The sequence below is a fragment of the Centruroides sculpturatus genome, unplaced genomic scaffold (assembly GCF_000671375.1).
Source record: "Centruroides sculpturatus isolate CEXI.00-Female unplaced genomic scaffold, Cexi_2.0 scaffold1278, whole genome shotgun sequence".
NCBI lineage: Eukaryota > Metazoa > Arthropoda > Arachnida > Scorpiones > Buthidae > Centruroides > Centruroides sculpturatus.
Window position 1 is genome coordinate 8748 of NW_019385536.1, and position 20864 is coordinate 29611.

At 26.8% G+C, this 20864-nt stretch overlaps 1 protein-coding gene across 1 annotated transcript; it reads left to right on the forward strand.

Annotated features, from left to right (window-relative positions):
* Nucleotides 1–11115, forward strand: LOC111639925 (proto-oncogene tyrosine-protein kinase ROS-like). The gene is made up of 6 exons (XM_023385882.1): nucleotides 1–99; nucleotides 3660–3804; nucleotides 3939–4101; nucleotides 7661–7725; nucleotides 10170–10299; nucleotides 10975–11115. Coding segments are annotated over exons 1-6 (606 nt in total). The 5' UTR covers nucleotides 1–98; the 3' UTR covers nucleotides 11077–11115.
* Nucleotides 11116–20864: the final 9749 nt, after the last annotated feature.

A 20864-nucleotide genomic window follows, 5' to 3' on the forward strand; every position in this document is an offset into this window, starting at 1 on the left:
TAGCTAATCAAACAAATGGACAAATTACAGTTATACTTGCTTCCATTTTACCAACTTTATTTTTTATTGCAAGCTCTCTTGGAATAGTAGGATATATAAGTATGTATTTTTATAATTTAAATAATTAATGTTAAGAAATTTAATTGCTAAAACTTTTAAATTAAGTGAAATTATTTATGAATTTAATAAATTAGTGAATTTATTAAATGAACCATTGAAATAATTAAATTTATTTTTCATATAAAAAGGTCACAGACATATAAATATTTCAATAAATAAATTAATAATACAGTAGAGTCTCAAAAACTTGGCCTAATGTGGACCGAAGGGTGGCCAAGTTTGTGAAAATGCCAGGTTATTGGGAATGGGGTTAAAAAAATAAGTATGAGTGTTTCCTCAGAAAATACTGTACTGTACTTGTATGCATTGTTTACTTGAGAATACAACAGAGAATAAACTGCCCAAATACCCTTAAACAAAGGAAAAGTATGTCCTTTATGAAGTCATAGAACCTTTACTACATGAAAATGAAAATTATTGAATACACTGTGTACAGAAATTTACCTGATAAGACAGACCTCAGAAAAATACTTTATGAGGCATAAAGCTGTCTATAATGAAAATGAATTAACTAAAGATTTTTTTGCCCTGCCAGGGTTTGGCCGAGTTATTCGGAGTGCCGGGTTATTGAGTGCTGAGTTTTTGAGACTCTACTGTATTTACTTAAAATTTTTCAAATACTAATATGAATATATTAAACAACCCGAATATATATATATATATACACCTTACTGGGTAAAACATTAAGGATTACCCTGAAGAACTCATCTTCTACTGTACTATTTTAAATGCAATTTTTTGTGTTTTTGTGGGAAACTGAACATATTGTTATACCAATCTAAAAATTCTTTAATTAGTATCAGAAGAGGGGGTCCTAATTCTTGCACTTGGTGAAAATGGGTAAGATCAGCTATAATCTAATAATCTTAATCTTTGCTATTGTTACTTTTTGCCTGAGCAATGCCAAGCACATCTGCTAGTTATTTAAAAAATTATTAAGATAATAATTATTATTATTATTATCCCAAAATATACTATATAAATTCAGATTGGACTGTAGCTGAAAATCAATTGTTTATCATAGACTGGCTGTGTTAATGTTATCATGAGGATTAGTCTTCTATTTGCAAATTACTTATTTTTACTACTAAAAACGATTAAGTTCTGTTTCATATTTTAAATCACATTTCTATCATGTTATAATCAATTGCCATCCAGAAACATTAGCTCATAAGAACAGTATGAACAACTTTTGAAACAGACTGTGCATATTTATTAACAAATCACAAAATTAATTTTATTTCTCAATAAATGGGATCATTAAGTTGTAATCTAAACATTTTCAGTTAAGTATAAAATCCTGTTTTTTTGTGATTTTTCTGCTGTTNCTTTAGAGAATTACAAAAATACAATTATTACTTATTGAAACATTTTTTTTAAATATCTTGTTACATAAAATTTGCTAAACATAACATATTAGTTATTCAATCTACATATCATATTTCAAATTCTTTAAAATATGAACAAAAAAAGTTATGAATATTAAACATCTTAAATAATGGAATTTTTTCTAGATTGGTTCTGAAATTTTCTTCTTAATTTAAATCAAAAATCTCTTTTAACTTAAATTTACATTACGCTTCTTCAATCTTTAGACACTCAGTAAGAATATAATAAATGTTTTATAAAAATGGTTGTAAAGATCAAGTAGAACTTGCCTACCTGCTGGCAGAAGAAGTTTAATAAATTTAGTGGTAATTATATCCATTTCGGGAGCTGTTTTCGTTTTTAATTTACTAATTGATATATCCAGTTCTTCGGTAGATATTGGAATATCTAAACTTTCATTGAAAGAAATTTTTATATCGGCATAAGAAAGACTGTAATTTCTGTTAATCTGTTAAAAAAAACTAGCCATTTGGGAGAATCTATTTGCATTGATTGATCACAGTTGAAACATCATAATTTCTTAATCATAGACCTTAAAGGTTCATTAGTTTTATTTTCTAAGATTTTATAATACAAATTTTTGGCTTAACGATATTGATTGAATGCCGTTGATGTAGATAATTTTTTTTAAACTGGAGTAATGCTTTAATTATTTTCATTCTTAAATTCATATATCCGGTATAAACTTTCATTATTATTATGTGCAGCAGGCAAGGGACTTAATAATTGAGTCTCAACAAAACGTAAGTCTTGAATAGGAGTGTTTAAATTGATCATATGTCATTGCGGAGTGTTCTCAGAAGTAAAATACGGGGTAAAAAAATCCAAGTATACCAGCCCCTCCAACACATACCTATACGTCAAAGAATAATTGCCCAACAGTATAGTATCACCTCGGAGTTTTGGATATTTACCTGCTTTCCTTAACTCGCTTAAAAAAAGAATTAATTGTTTACGTCTTAATCTAGATCTTTTTATAAGGTCCTGTGAAATTCGAGTTTCTTTCCATACATTCGATAGGTTTTGCCGTTTCATTTTTATAAAACTCAAATAAATGTAATCTCTTATTTGGGTATTTTTAATAATTAATTTAATTGTTGGATACTGTGATTTAGTTATTGGAATAATCGCTATTAAATCATCCATTGTAACCTCATGTAATTCTAATGATTCATTAATAAGATTAAACACTTCTAACTTGGTAGGACTAGTTTTACTGGGATATCTATATAACATTATATTATTTCGATGTTGCACATTAACCAAATTGTCCATTCGATATTGCATACTTTCATTTTCTATTTTCAAATTAGCAATTTGTTGTTCAAGATTAATTATTTGGCTATTCATTTTTTGATTCTGGACTTTAGTTTCTTGGATACTATTACGAATCTGGTCCAAATATTCTTTGATAATAGTCATTTGATTTAATATTCTCGTATTAGAAACATTAATTAATTCAGAAATTTTATTCCATAGTGTTATACTCGATATATCAGATGAATTTTTTCCTGGCGAAGAAGATAAAAACTCAAATGGCTCACCTGATAGTTGTGAACTTAGAAGTGTAGTTTCAGGGTTCAAACCTGCGTTTGCAGAGGATGGTTCAGGAGAAGTTCTTTCGACGTGTAAATTGTAGTCAGTAATTAACCTGGTATTAGTGGTCGAAGCAGATTCCTTTCTACTAGTTGATTTTGACTTTTGAAGTGGTGGTCTTCCTCTTTCAATTGGCGAGCGTTGCATATTAATTATGTTGATAGATTTTCCAACAATTATAATGTTAACACACAGCACAAACAAATAAAATTTTAACATAAAATTATTTGACAGGATACATTCTTTACCTGTATTTGAAGTGAGTAAAAAAACGCGCCAGCAGCTTCGGCAGACAGAAGTGCCCCCTTAAGATAATAATTGTTAACTTATATAAGAGATGGTACCTAACATCTATCTTTAGTAGCAAATTACTTAGTATTAATTATTAAAAATAGCAGATTTATAGCCCAAGTATTTAAGGCAATAATTTGATTATGTATCTGTTAATATGGCATTTATATATGTTTCTTTTTGAAAGAAATTTCTATATGTTGCTAAATTATTGTACTTGTTTTGTTTTATAAATTTTATGATAAAGTTTTTATGATTTACAGTGTACAAAAGGCATCTGAAATGCAAACAGATATCACAAATAGTTGAACAAGAATTACCAATTCCTGATACAGAATTGGCAACTTTACGAGAATTACCTTTAAATGGAAATTTTGTACATCAAACAAATGCTTTATATTCTATTGGGTATGTTAGTAAAATATAAATAAATTTTAAAATTAACAAATAGAAAATAGTTGCTATATTTAAAAAAAATTATAACATAATTTGTGAATTATATTAAAAATTGAACAAATATTTCTATTTGATTTCTTTTACAGTGATATTCCAACAGATGAGGAACTTGCAATGTTGCCACAAATACGTAGAGAGCAAATTATATTAACAAAATTTTTAGGTAGTGGAGCATTTGGAGAAGTATTTGAAGGAATTGCTCATGATTTAAATGGAGAAAATGAACCACCTGTTAAAGTAGCTATTAAGGTAAAGTAAATAAAAATAAAATTGAGAAAACATATATTTATTAATACATATAATTACATTAAAATTTTGTACATAGAAATTTTTTCATAATTTGACTTTTATTACAAATTTAACATTTATTATATTTAAATATTTTTTATACCTTTAAATAGAGAATTATAAATGAATAAAATTTATAACTTTACCAAAATAAAAGAACAGTAATTTTCATTTTTTTTTCTTGTGGTGTTTTATCACTGTATATTTTCAAGAAAAGAATATTTCAAATTCTTTTAAAAATTAAACAAACAAAAATAGACTGCTTAGAGGAACTTAAAATGTTACTTCTTTTATCCTTNAAATTTTAACGTAAAATTATTTGACAGGATACATTCTTTACCTGTATTTGAAGTGAGTAAAAAAACGCGCCAGCAGCTTCGGCAGACAGAAGCGCCCCCTATTATTATTATTATAATATATATAGGCTATATAATGACTTTTCTAGTATCAATAGTATTCGTGTTAGGTGAGTATAAATCTATACCTCATTATACGTACATGTAATTTAAGTTAAAAACTGCAGATTCTATCAGAAATTGATAAAATGTGTCAAACGTAGACAAAACTGTGACTAAAATTTAAAAAATAAAGTACTTTTATAATTAAATAATAAATTCTAAAATGCGATCAGTAATTAGGTCCATCTCGTAATTAATTTACTATATATTAAAACAATAAACTGTCATTTTTAATATGATTAAAAGTTATTTTAATCTACAGTGTGCGTCAAAAGTCGCTTTACATCCTTACAAAATCGAGTGAGTTGGACTGAGGAAATTTTAACATGATAGAAACATGTTACCCCGTTAAAGATGACTGCTGTTGAATTCCTCTATCGTGTCAAAATATCTTCTGCCCAATTCATTTCGATTTTATAAACGTGTTACGCGACTTTTTACTCGTGTATATTATGTATATATTAGATTGACAGTTAAAATGAAACTTTCATCAACATTCCACAAAGTTTTTTAAAATTATTTTTAACTTATATATAAATCTGACTTTATGTAAAACGTTTTAGTTTTTCATACAAATCAAAAGAAATTATTTTAAAATATATATTCAATTTTTGCATTTTTACGTATATTTTTATGCCAATTATCGTAAAATAGTTTGAAAAATTCAAATACAGTAGAGCGTCGATTTTCCGAAAGTCCGAAACGTCAATCATCCGAAAGAATTCCAGTCGGCAAATTTAAATTTTCGCCAGTGCTGTGGCGCTTCAATCTTTGGCTATGTCTTGGGCTACTCAAATATTTTACGTTTTTGATACTAAATTAACATCTGAAGTATAATTTTTTATTATTTTTATATTTTTCAATATATTTATTTTGTTTGTACAAAATAAAAAAATAATTTTTAACGATACAATAGTCTTTGTTAGGCTTAACATCGACGAAAATTCANTACCTTTAAACATCACCAACCACTGCCCATTATATAATAAACATGCCAAATGATAAGCCAAATTCTTGGGCAATGTAAAGGCTATAATTAAATATTAGAAATTAATTAATTTGACTAGAGATAGGCAGTTATGCTGCCATCTTGTATTATGTTTAATAATTATAAATAATTAATTTTTAATTTAGACATTTCTAAAATTTAATTTGAAATTGGTCATTAAATTTAATACAATACAATTTGACTAAAGGTAGGCATAACTGGTAAAGATAGACTAAAGGTAGACTATATAACCTTTAGTCAAATTAATCAATTTCTAATATTTAATTATAGCCTTTACATAGCCCAAGAATTTGACATATTGCTTGGCATGTTTATTATATAATGGGCTATGGTTATTGATGTTTATATGTAAAATGTCTGAACACAAGTTTGGAAAAATGTGTAATCACAAGTGACACTAAGATGCCAAAAAAATCACATCAACCAAAAAAAACTGCAATGAAAAGGAAACCTGGACCATAACAAAAGATTCAAACCCACATTCATAAGTAGACCCCTTTTCCTTGTCAATCTCTGCCTTCGTAGATAAGATGCTTCCTACTCCTCAAACTAACATCCCCAAAACAAACAAAACACCCAGAACAAAAATTATCATATATAAACCTACTAATTAAAGGAATAATGCTAATGCTTAGGATTACTTTTCTTCAGAGCTTAAAAGTTATCAGTATCTTATATTATTTTTTAGCTCCACAAACTAAAGTTTTATAATATAAACTACTAAGATAATTTCAGTATATTATTAAGTCTATTTTGATGATTAGCAGAACAAGTGCTGAACATAGACTGATATAGTATGTGCACAATCTGGTACTTCCCCTCTCCTCATCACTCAGATGAGATGTCACTCATTAAGTGATAAAAATTATAGTTATATTTGCATATGTGGAATATTAATTCATCTTCATTTTTTGAGAATATTTTGTAGATAAAACTATTTTTAGTTTTAAATATATGACATTATATAGGTATTTTAATCATATAAAATGATAATTGATTAAAGTAAATGATACCTGAAAAGAACTTTAGGAATCTGAATCTTATTTGTGCTACCTAACTATAATCAATAAGGTAGATGACCTGGCTTGTTAAGTAAAAGGCAAACATTGCAAAATGCATTTGGAATCTTAAGAATTGATGGAGCTGCTGCTGACCATACAGGCAGTAGTTGACTAGAGATTGAAAATCGTGAAGATCTCAAAACTGAATGTGATGAAACTAATTTACAGTGGCACCCCAAGATTCCTCTTCTGATAGCTAAATTTTTTATTGTTTTGTTAATATGATGTTTAAAAGTTAGTTTTTCATCAAAAATAACTCATAGGTATAAGAATATATACCTATAAGAAGGAATGTAATTCAGTTGTTTTCCATAAATATAAAACATATAATAGTTTGGACTTCAATAGTGTTTTGGATAAATTAATTTTAAGATTTAAAGATTCAATGGAAGTGACTAAAATATTGTGATCAGCTTGAAAAGTTTCTGGATCAGAGTTGATTATTTTTAATCATCAACATAGCCTATAATTTTAGAATTAACTCAAGGAATAACAAGATCAAGAAAAGTGATAAAAAGAAGGCTGTTTAAAATGGATCCCTGAAGAATTCCACATACTGACAAGAAATTAAAAAAAGAAGTCTCTTAGTTTACCTTTGCAAGAATATGGTAAAAATTAATTATTTAGCCAAATTAGAACAGCAGAATGAACATCAAAATGATTTTTTAAATATTTAATACAGAATATTTAGGAAAAAAATATGTAAATTAGTATATTTATGCTGTCCAATAACTTTTCAGCCAGTCATAATTTTTAAATGAGCAAGTTATTACAAAGGTTCAAAACTTTTGTAATAACTTACTCATTTAAATAAGTAATAAGTTCTCCATTCTAAACATATTTCTATTATATTGTATTTTTATAAATTATTTTAATATATAAATATTGTATAAAATTTGTTATATCAATACAAGAAACTTAATAATCATAAATAATTTATTATACATTATTTTAATATAAATTATAAAACTATGGTTTATTGAAATTTACAGACCTTACGTAAAGGAGCTACAGATCAAGAAAAAGCAGAATTTTTAAAGGAAGCAAAATTAATGAGGTATTTAAAAATTATACAAAATTTTAAACTTTATATTAGGTTTAAATAGTTGTACAGTGGAACCTCATTTAACGAGCAAAATTTGTTCCAGAATCTTACTCATAATGCGAAATACTCGTTAAGCGAAACAATTTTGCATTCCGTGCTGGAAAAAAATACTCAAATATTTTACGTATAACATTTATTCAAAGAAAATTATACAATATACATTGTTAAGGAGTGTGAATCATCTTCATCTTTTCTTTTAGTGTAGAATGAACCAACCTGAAATGCAAATTTGATTTGCAGAAAACAAAAAAATCAAAAAAATATGTCTCATAAACAGCCAAATGATATGCCAAATTTTTATAATTATAAATAATTAATTTTTAATTTAGACATTTCTAAAATTTAATTTGAAATTGGTCATTAAATTTAATACAATACAATTTGACTAAAGGTAGGCATAACTGGTAAAGATAGACTAAAGGTAGACTATATAACCTTTAGTCAAATTAATCAATTTCTAATATTTAATTATAGCCTTTACATAGCCCAAGAATTTGACATATTGCTTGGCATGTTTATTATATAATGGGCTATGGTTATTGATGTTTATATGTAAAATGTCTGAACACAAGTTTGGAAAAATGTGTAATCACAAGTGACACTAAGATGCCAAAAAAATCACATCAACCAAAAAAAACTGCAATGAAAAGGAAACCTGGACCATAACAAAAGATTCAAACCCACATTCATAAGTAGACCCCTTTTCCTTGTCAATCTCTGCCTTCGTAGATAAGATGCTTCCTACTCCTCAAACTAACATCCCCAAAACAAACAAAACACCCAGAACAAAAATTATCATATATAAACCTACTAATTAAAGGAATAATGCTAATGCTTAGGATTACTTTTCTTCAGAGCTTAAAAGTTATCAGTATCTTATATTATTTTTTAGCTCCACAAACTAAAGTTTTATAATATAAACTACTAAGATAATTTCAGTATATTATTAAGTCTATTTTGATGATTAGCAGAACAAGTGCTGAACATAGACTGATATAGTATGTGCACAATCTGGTACTTCCCCTCTCCTCATCACTCAGATGAGATGTCACTCATTAAGTGATTCACTTTTTTTACAATTTGTTTTGCTCATTATGTGAATTACTCGTTATGAGAGGTGTTGATAAATTATATAATTTAAATCATATTTAATATTGAAATTGCTACCCCATCATAATTCAAAATATAGACAGTTGTTTTTTATTATTATTATCCCAAAATATACTATATAAATTCAGATTGGACTGTAGCTGAAAATCAATTGTTTATCATAGACTGGCTGTGTTAATGTTATCATGAGGATTAGTCTTCTATTTGCAAATTACTTATTTTTACTACTAAAAACGATTAAGTTCTGTTTCATATTTTAAATCACATTTCTATCATGTTATAATCAATTGCCATCCAGAAACATTAGCTCATAAGAACAGTATGAACAACTTTTGAAACAGACTGTGCATATTTATTAACAAATCACAAAATTAATTTTATTTCTCAATAAATGGGATCATTAAGTTGTAATCTAAACATTTTCAGTTAAGTATAAAATCCTGTTTTTTTGTGATTTTTCTGCTGTTTAAAATTTGAATTTTAAGAGCAATCATGTTTATTACAAAAAAGAACAACTTCCATTTTGTAATTGAAATAAATAAAATTTTTAGAATTTATGAATAAATGTCATCATTCTTTTCCTTAGCAAGTGAAACTGGAATAAAAAATTTATTCTTGGATGCATATAACTTTAATGTTAGATCATTTTTGATATTCTTTCATAAAACAAAAATCTGTATATGTAGATAAATAGATCTTCAACATCTTAACATTTTAATTAATTAGTTAAATTAGTTAAAAAAATTCTTTATCCAATTGAGACTAAATAGAGAAATTATATTGATTAATAATAATACTTACCAATTTTCTAAACTATTCTGTATAAGTTGTGACGTTGCCATGTCTAAATTTAATCTATTTTGTACTTGTAATAAGGCTCAAGAGTTATGTAAACGATATAATCTTGAAGCTTTAATCTCCAAAAATAATGAAAATTCTACATATCTATTCTTCCACAGAGCTAAAAAGAATACTATATATAATTTATTCAACTACGCACAAAAATATTTTGTTATTAACCAACCAAATATACTATCTTTGTAATTACTCCTTTGTTAAATATAAACAAAATTAAGATTGTGTTGTTATAGATTGTCCTTTTGGACTATTTGTCTTAAATTGATTTATGTTATTCTTTACTTATAATTTGTTAAAATAATACCACCTTCTTGTAACAGGCATAAGCCTATTATAAATAAAGTTTATTGATGATGATGATGATGAACATTTTAATTATATAACATAAATTCATAAATAAAAAAATTTAATATATTATTAATTTTCAGTAATTTCAAGCATGAACATATATTACAATTATTAGGAGTTTGTCTAAATAATAATCCCAATTTTATAATTTTGGAACTAATGGAAGGAGGAGATCTACTGACTTATTTGCGTTCACATAGACCATCAATTGTAAGTATTGTATTGTGTGACTGTTTACATACTGTAATTTGCTTTTTTATTTAATTAAATAATGTATATCACAGAAATCAATTTTAAATCTGATTTTTCTAACAGCACATCTCTTCAGAAAGAGTTTGATTTGTATTAAAAAAATTAAATTGTATTAAAAAGGTTTTCAATAAATATTATTAAAATATTTATTAAAAATTGTTTTAATACAAAAGAAATCTATTTGATATAAAATTTTATAAATGTATTACCATTTTTTTATTACCAAATTTCTTACGTTAGGAAATACTTTGTAACATACAATGTGTACAAAATAAATATTATGAATATAATTTGATAATTGATCTAATAATAGAGAAACAAAATAAAATCAATGTAGCTTACATTAAAAATTATGGGATTATTAATTAAAAGAAATATAAATATAAATCAATGTTATTGGAGTGAAAATAGCAGAAATTTTATTATAATATTTGGTTTGTGTTCATATTTTAAAAAGTTTCATTCTGATGTAATTATATATATAAATAACACCAATAACAAGAATATATGATTTCATCTTTTTCTTTCATATTTTATTAAATGTCTGGCTAAATGTCTCACTATTTTTAGAAACTTGACTTGACAATTGTTAATGAATGTTAAACAAATTATTATTTAATTTTTTTTTTACAGTTTACATCTAATCCATTAAATCTGGAAGATCTACTTTCAATATGTGTTGATGTAGCAAAAGGTTGCAAATGCTTGGAAGAAATGCATTTTGTACATAGGTAAGTACTTTAATATTGTTATTTTTAAGCTTCAGAAAGTTAATCCATCTATAAGTAATATTTGGGAATATTACTATGATTATATAATTATACAAATTATGCTATTATTAGAATGTTCTTTATTCTTTTCTTTATATGTATATATTTGTACGTATCTAATTATGTTACAAGATGAACAATAGATAGTAATTATTAATGCATAATATAAATGTAATTTATTAAAAATATGTATTAATATAAAGTATAAGTAATAATAAATAATTGTAGGTAATGCCGAACACTAGAAATTTTCATATATGAGTACTTTATTATCATCTGGGTACCTGTGATTGGGCATTTTGTAGCCAGATTTTCTAACAAATTTTTAAAAAGTCAGATTTATTAAACAAAGATGGACTGTTGACAATAAAAATTTTAAAACTAATTAATCACTATAGTATATAATAAAAATGAATGTATGTCTGTCTGTCCTTCATGCATTGCTATATCATTTATCCAATTGCCATGAAACTTTGGGAAGTTGTTTAATACACTCCTGCAAAGGTTTCTGGCATAGTACATTTATCCTATGATAGATGGCGCATGTGTATACAAGCATTTCATTGTGAGGATTTCAGCACAGTTAGGAGTTGAAACTTGAAATTTGGTACACAGTTAGGGGTACGTTACAAGAATGCACACTAACAAGGGATTTTTTAAGTCCTCTGCGGGGAAAGGGACAGGATTAAGGCTTTAACAATGGAAGTGTTAAGAATAGAAGTGTTAAGAGAAAGCAACGTGCAAGATTTACAGGTGCAGATGTGGTTTTTTGCGTTAAATCGAACATAATTTTAGACCCATCTAAAAATTTTCTAATTAGTCTGGAAACAGGGGAACTTAATTCTTGTATTATGTGAAAATGGGTAAGATTGGCTGTAATGTAATAATCTTAATCTTTGCTATAGTTACTTTTTGCCCAAGCAACGACAAGGCTTATCTGCTAGTAGTATATAAAAATCAATGCATTAAAAATGTTATAATGTGTAAATATAAGAAATTTAATATTTTAAAGTTTGTTATTTACTTCAATCAGTGGTATTAAAAAATAATAAATTTGTTTTTTATATTATTTAATTTGTTAAATAAATTCACATTTTTGAGATTCACTTATTATATCTGCATACTTTATTTTTATAAACTTTGTATTTATTTTTAAAATAAGTATCTTTGAATTACCTGTCAGTTTTCAAATTATTCCAAAAAGTTCTATTATTATATATTGATATGTATCAATAAAAATTAATTTTACTATAGTTATACTGTAAATAAAATTTAATAAGTTTTTTTTCATATTTTATTATTATATGAATTTCTAAAATTTTATTAGCATTTCCATTNAGAATTGTTAGTATTTTAGTATTATATACAGTACCTATTCGTAGATACCACCAACGTATTGACGGCCGGATAACAGAATGATTAAAGTGATAGCCTACTGCTCTGAGGAACCAGGAATCGAATCCGAACGGGTTGAAAAACACGAACTCCAAGAATTTTTGGGTGTGATCCGTTCCGGATATGTCAGGTTCCTTCTCTCATTCGGTCGTCACAATATGGACACAATGTGCTTGATTAAAAAGACCCTCTTAATGTCCGGAGGTGGATAAAGTTTAAAAACAGATTATTCCAATATTAATATGTTTAATAAATTTCATTGCAATTATATTTAAATTAATATTTATATCAAAAGTACAAATTATAAAAAGAAATTAATTACGATATTTTATGGTTTATTAAGAAAGAATATAAGGTATATATTAATCTAAAAAACAACAAAGAAAATTAATACTAAACAGAAAATTTAATTTTGGAAATTAGTATCAATTCAAAATACAAAATAAAACAAAATTAAGAATTTATTTTAGTTAAGGATAAAAGGGGGAAAGTTTAAATGAAGTGAAGAACAAAAGAAAAATACTGAATACTAATTACATCTGTCTGAAAATTTGAAAAATATTAATATTCTTTCGTGAAATTTTCAACTTAAGATAAATTAGTATTTAAAAGAAAGTTTCCTATTTCATTCTTATTCCCTTTTGACATAATTCATTATTTTATAAAATTTATCTAAAATAACAGAAAATCTGAAAGAGCGGTATCAATCATGTCGTTCTTTCAAGAGCTTATCGATCATTTTAATTTTAATAGAGAATTTAAAAACATATATTACCTCTCTGATTTTATATTTATAAAAGTATAATTTATGCAATGATAAAGTGTATCTATATATATAATCGAGATAGGTTGATGATAATAATAATAATAATAATAAATGCAGAGCCCAAATGGTTAGGAGTTGAAGGTTGAAATTTAGTACATAGTTAGGGTACGTCACGAGAACGTACACTAAGAAGGGATTTTTCGAAATTCCTCCCTCGGGGTAGAGATTGTTAACACTTCCCGCTGGGGAATTGTTAACAATGAAAGTATTAACAATGGAAGTGTTAAGTAACAATAAAAGTGTTAAGAGACGTGCAAGATTTACAGGCGTAGATGCGGTTTCTTGCGTTTTTTCGGGAAATCGAACATGTTTTTAGACCCATCTAAAAATTTTCTAATTAGTCTGGAAATAGAAGGACCTAATTCTTGCATTTGAAATTGGCTGTAATGTAATAATCTTAATCTTCGCTATCGTTACTTTTTGCCCGAGCAACGCCGGGCTTATCTGCTAGTTTATAATAATTGAATAATTAATAAAATAATGAATATTTTTTAACTTAAAAAAATTGAATTACTTCCAGTAAATAATGAGATGGATTGGATGGGTGAAAGATTAAGCAACACAAAAACAATCTGCCAAGGGTAGTGCTTGCCGGGAGGGACTTTATGGAAAACTCCCCCATATTTAGTTATTAAACATTGTGAACAAAGCCTAGAAAATGCTATATGGCCAAGCCCTTTGGTTAAGCTCGAATCCGCAATATTCGGTGATTTTATCCAATTGACCGCTAATGGAAAAATAATAGAGTGAATTTGATATATTAAATTAAAAATGCTAGTAATCTAAATACTGAATATGTAGATGGAAAAAGTCAATAAAACTGGTCGATTGGTTTTTGTGATTCTGTGTTTTTGTAGTGCCAGAAAGACGAGTCTTCTTTGTATTCTAATTACGAATATTTTAAGTAAAATTTTGCTAAATTGAAGATTTAAAACAATTCCCCTAAAATTTAGTAGTGATTACTACCGGATATAAAAATATTAGTTGAAAATTATAGATGGACACAGAGGAGAGCCAGTAGGACCATTTGCTTAGACATCTAGATACTGTATAAAAGAATTGTAAACTTTAGTTTTTAAATAAAAAAATATGACATTAAATTGATTGAAAAAAATTCATTTGTAACGCCTAAAACCCATTTCATCTCATGCCGTGAAAAAACGATGAAGAGATGAAGAATTCAACATGAAATATTTTAGATCATTGCAATAATATAAATGCTATAAATGGTTTTTGGTTGTATAATAGCTTGATGATCACTTATAATTTTGTCATATACATATTTATTAGTGATTAAATGCTAACTTTTTGACAAAATTTGTCTATCTGTCATTAATCATATTCTTCAGACTTGAAATTGTTACTTTTTTATTACATATTTTATATACAGTACTTATTTTACGTGGATTCGTGTTTTCGCGGATTTTGGATGAACAAGGGTAATTCTTATTACGTGTATTAACGCTTACGCTGACAAGTTTTATTAGGAAATTTACTGTGAAATAAAATTAATGCCATATAAATGACAAGCAATTTTTTCTTCGAGAAAAGAAAATTTTTGTGTACAGTATGTCAGTTGTGCAAAAATAAAAGTAATATTATAATACTACATAACGAAATGGAAACCACAACGGAAAGTTCACGTACTGTACTACTCTGGAATCGTGTACGTGATACGGTATAATAAAATTTTCCTGTATACATTCAAAACATCGAACTAAAATGCTATACATTANAAAATTCTTTAAATTTTTAAAAATTTCTGTTAATAACCCGTAGTTGCGCTTTTTACCTCGATAATCACTTATATAACTACTTTTAAAATAAGAAAAAGTTTGTCTAAACTCAGAGAAAAGATTAAAATTTTAAAAAATTAAACGTATTTCTTCCTTTTTTCTTCTTCTTTTTTCTTTTTTATTGAGCTTAGTCGTTTGAAAATAATGAAGAATCTATCATATTTTTCTTCTAAGTAGAAATAGCAGCGAAATGACATTAATATTTCATAAAATTCAACAATTTTCTTGGAAATCTACTGAAAACTGCAATCAGCAATTTACTGTAGAAGTTCACATAATTCAATGTTAATGCTTTAATTATCTTATGATGAATGTTAAATGTTAAATTTTCTATTAACATGCATTTTAGGAATATGAAACAGTAAAAAACATTAAGTAAATGTCTTTAAAATACTTTTTAATGATTCATTTACGTCAGTCTTAATTAATTTGTATATATTTAGTAAATTATTTTTCCTTATAATTCTCTCTCTCTCTCTCTCTTTTTATAATAAATAATAGTATATTATTTAGTTTTCAGCAACTTAAATACTTTTTGTATTGCAGTGTATAAAGTTTTAGTAATTACAAGTGATGTATTTATTGTCATTTGAATAAAAACCGTGAATGCTATGCAATATCTGGACATTCTGAACAATTATGCACTTTTAACATTGTGGTAGTACTTCAAAGAAATTCTTTACATCTCTCAACAAGATAACATACCTTGCTATATTGATATTAACGGTTGGTAGTATACATATAAATACAAAAAATCCGAAATAAAAATATTATCCGAGCTTTTACATTTTTTAATATACTGGTAGGAGATTATCAGGACCGCTTGCCCTCAAAGATCTCAAAAAGTTCTTAAAAATTATTCATTTTGTTGCATTTTTTATGTGTTATGAAAATATCTTTATTATTAATTTTTTAATGTATAGTACTAAAACTTGAAAAATATAAATGTTCCGAATCTTTATCGAGCTCTGAATGCCTGGATAAAGATACTATAGTATTTGATCATTTTTCACGCAGTAAAATTAACGTATCCTTTCTATTCCTAACAATAAAAAAGAGTGGCAGATGTAGCAAATTCTGTCCAATTCTGTAAAACGGATTTTCACGAACTTGAAACTTCTGAAGTTCAAAATATATTTGTTTCAAGCTTATTCCTAAGCTTTTAGGAATGAAATTCACAGTCAAATTATACATGTCTGAAGTTAATAATAAGTGAGAACAAACTCAAGAAAGATATTTTTAACTTTTATTAGATGGGATATGTGTAGTTGTAGTCCAAGAGGAGTCACGTTATTTATTATTGATTTATTTTAGTTATTTTAGAAAAAGTCTCATTGGGACAAAAGATTTTTCAACCACATCTTAACAATAAAACTCATAACAATCTCTTATTTTCCCGTCTAATTACAACGGAGGGTAGCATTAGATATTCGTTGCGGAAGAAGTTCAAAACAGTAATTAAGAACAAAAAGAAATTAACTTTACAATAAAAATTGCCAGGACGAATTCCTATTTAGAAATATATATATTTCTTTTAGACTATGCATATAAATAAGTCCAAATCCTTCAGTCCTTTCACACTCTTGTAGAGGCATTAACAAATGAACTTTATCTTAATTGATAATAGTGTCGGATTAATTTGCAACTTTTGTTAGAAGAATAAGTTAACTTTAAGTAGTATTTAATTATAATGCGATAGAGTCGGTAAACAAATAGTCCGACTGTGGAAAATATGAAACATGAAACTACAATTCCAGTCTTTCCCTTTTTTTAAAAATGTTACATTATAATTCCTTTTATAAGAAAGATATCATTTGAATTTCATTTTAATTAGTTAATTATAGGATAGAGATAGGATTATAGGATATTTTAGGATAGAAGATTTTCAATTTCCCGTCTGATAGATTGATACACAGGTTGGTTGATCCATCTTTCAAAGTGTTAATACTGCATGTTACCTTAGAAATCATTCACTAAAAATGTAAACAACGGCAAAATTCCCACCAAAGCATGGAAAAAATGGATAGAAAACCATTTATGTTTATTTGGCTATTACAAAGGAAAAACATAAATTAAATAATGGTACTATTAAAAGCGTGTTACTTGGGGTATTCTGATTATCCTGAAGAGGTAAAATACAAATTATAAAAATTTAAAAATGCAAATGTCAGGAACATCACTTTTATCGATGATCGATTTCCTTGAAAAGAAACTTCTATCTAGAAGACATTGAGGAGATGACAAAAATAAATAACGAAGTTTGGATCCGTTTTTACGACACTCAAAAAGCAAAATACAATAGATGATATTCCAAAATCAAAAATGAAAAAGTGAGAGCTAGGAGAAGGAAATCGGTTTGATTTATTTGAAAACGACGGAAATAATTATAATAAAGATCGAACATTAATACTACGTACTTGTTATTCCTAATTTAAGAATAAAAAAATCAAATGAATAGCAAACAAAAAAACAAAGAATTAATTTTCAAGCAAACATCTGCACATTAATATCTTATCTCGAAACACTTGAAGATGTATTCAAAGCACTAAATAAAGAAATTTGGATAAATGAAAAACTATGAAAAAAGAAGTTAATCTCCAGAAATGAAAAATATGTTATTGATTCGAATGAGTATAGAAAATAATGTAGTACTGTTCGATCAAGCTAACCAACTCAAAGAAATAATAAATGATTTTAAAATAAAAAATTTTAAATTTACCCCAAAACATCTGACGATAAGTACGAAATATGAATATTTTAAAGGAGATAATGATTTCAACATTAAAGTCTATCAATGCGCTATTGAAATACTATTGCACAGTTCGTGATTGTGGTACAAAAATTGGCATGGAGTTTGCAAGTAAACAATTTTATAACACTGAACATGCATAAAACCTATTACAGAGTATGTGCTATTTGAGTGGTATAAACGAGATCAAATTCAGCTTTAAATTGAACTCTAGTTTAAAAGACTTTAGTAATTTAGACTTTGGGAGTGATTGCAAATCAATAAGTGGTACAGTACTTACATACATTCACATTAACAGGAGAGCAATTACATGGTCAGTAAAGAAGCAACGATGTATAATTCAATCAATAGTTGAAGCAGAATTCTTTTTAACGAGAAAAGCTACTAAGAAAGATTTATGGATTGGCAATGTGCAGAAAGAACTATCGATAGAATAGTTAATTGGTAAGACTATCAACATTCAAGTCGACAATCAAAAAGTAATTCGTTTGAGTAACAACTTAAAGACTCCCGACAGAGCAAAGCATGTCGATGTAAGGTACCATTTTCATAGAGATGACTTCGGAAAGGGAGAAACTACATTGCCTATGCTTCCAGTTTAGAAAATCTAGAAGAGCCGTTTACCAAGGTCCTTACTAAAAATAGTCAAGCAAACAAAGCGTTTGGATATACTAAGTTTGAACCGCACTCCAAGGAGTATAATCGAGTGTTCGTAATTAAAATGTTTTGAGTCAAAATATTATATTGATAATTTAAACCAGGTGCACTGGTTTTAGTCCTTTTTAGTTTTGTTCATGAGTGCTGTCAGTAAATAAATTTTTGCGTAATTATAAGCATCCAATATGTCTGGAGACACTTTTTATAGCAACAGAAATTACGACAGACGATGTATTTTTCTTAAATATGTGTTGGTCGTTTAAAAAATACTTTTATATATTTTAATCAATATGGCCTATCGAGTCTCGAATTATGTCGATTCAATTAATATGTCTAATAATATTGTTAAATATCGTTTCTAAAGAGTATCTTTTCGTATGTTTAGGCATCAATGAGTAATGGCTAATGAGGGTGATGAACGAATTTTCCTGTTTACTGAAACAACTTGTTTACTTTGAACTCGTTTATAAACGACTAATTAACATTAATTACCACTAATTAATACCTAAATTTTCTATTAGCTTTATAAGGCCAATATAAATATTAAAACAAATTAGTAACGATGTTAGTGAAAGTTTCCCAGACTTTACTCACGACCCTATTGGAACATTATCAAATTTTCGCCACCCTAACATCTCATCCATATAGAAAATAGTGTGTTTAATAAAAGTTACAAATATTTAAATTATTATTAACAGAATAGGATAAAGTATTACATAGGAATTAAAAAGATAGAAATAAAAGATTAACAACATTTTAACATTTATTTCTATCCTTTTCATCGAAAAATGATTAACATTTATCAATTCAAACAATATCAATTCTTAAATCCAAAATTTAATAATAATAGTATTGGTGTTTAATTGATTAATCTCTATTAATTTAATACAATAGACAAACCATTTTACCATTATATATTTCTCTTCTTCTACATAATAACTAAATGCAACTATACTCGATTATAGGTTATATTAGTAATGAGTTTGAATGTTATGCATTCTTAACCTTTCTTTGATGGGAACAAATCTATCTCTGGTCCTATGAAAGATAACGATACAGTTTAAATTACTAAGTTGTAGAGCGTCTCAAGATTAATACAGAACGTTTTTGTAGGTTAAAATATTCAAAGAGGAAGCGACTCGACATTGTCAAAAAATGAGTTGCGAAGGCTTGAAAGGCTTCACTGCATGGTCTCAGAAGCTCCTACGACTTTTAATTTAAATTATGCCGTCATTTTTATAGAACTCAAGATAGGATTTACCCCATGCGAAGGGGAGTGAATGGCATCCTAAACAACTAATAGCCCTGTAACAATTACTTTATGCTCTAATGAATTGCATGTAGTTATTATGTAGCAGAAGCGAAATATTAGTCTGATGTAAAGTTAATATAAAATTTTATATAATTAACATATTTCGCTTATATTTAAACTTTACAAGTATATAAATCGTTTAGCAACCAAGCAGAAATTCACATTAAAGGTTATCTAACGTAAAAATTTGAAAATAAATTATTGGCCACTTTTCTCTATTCAGAAAAAAAATTCTCATTCAGAAAATAAATTTCTTTGACGTCTTATTTGCGATTTTTTAGATAGGACGACGATCCATCAACGTTATAAAACGTACAATTATAGAACATTGCTCAATTCATCTCTTACCATTAAAATGTAATAGCGTAAAGTGAGCTAGATGCTTAGCTGTCGTAGCATTTTTCTAACCATGGCCTTGGGTGATGTTTGAAGAAAGATGGAAGGGGACGAAGCCATAACAAAATGGAAAAGGTATAATCTATAGAATGCCTGTGAGAGAAAATTTCAAACGGATTTAAAAATATAATTGAAATTCATCTTAAAGAAGCATCTCGTATCTTTTATTTTTGCCTAAAGGTAAAATAAAAACATCAATTCTTTCATAGCAAATATACACTTCAAACAATCCATTCTGATGACTAACTTGTGTTCTTTTTCTTTTACAAAATTGATGGATGATGACTTTATCCATAAAACTATTTTATTATTATTATTATTATTATAAATCCAATTTTTATAGGAACGTTACTTATATCAATCTGGTAATCTACATAAATATTGATTGAAGTTGTACCGTCGATACAAAAGAAAAGTGCTAGAAAGTATCGTTTGGATGATTTCTTTTATATTTTAAGTGCGTAATCTTTCTTAAACTTGAATTCGGATATCTTCAGCAATTCTTCCAACTGATTTGATATTTATTAAGTTGATAGAATTATATTTAGCTCTGTATCTTACTACAGAGCTCCTGTTTTCATTATAATTTAATTATTTATACAATGAAAGATATTTTATCGCA

Excerpts from the sequence above, each read along its gene's own strand:
- LOC111639925 (XM_023385882.1), top strand. Across the intron at positions 4,102-7,660 it reads CTGTTAAAGTAGCTATTAAG|ACCTTACGTAAAGGAGCTAC; the intron begins GTAAAGTAAATA and ends TGAAATTTACAG. Across the intron at positions 10,300-10,974 it reads GTTCACATAGACCATCAATT|TTTACATCTAATCCATTAAA; the intron begins GTAAGTATTGTA and ends TTTTTTTTACAG.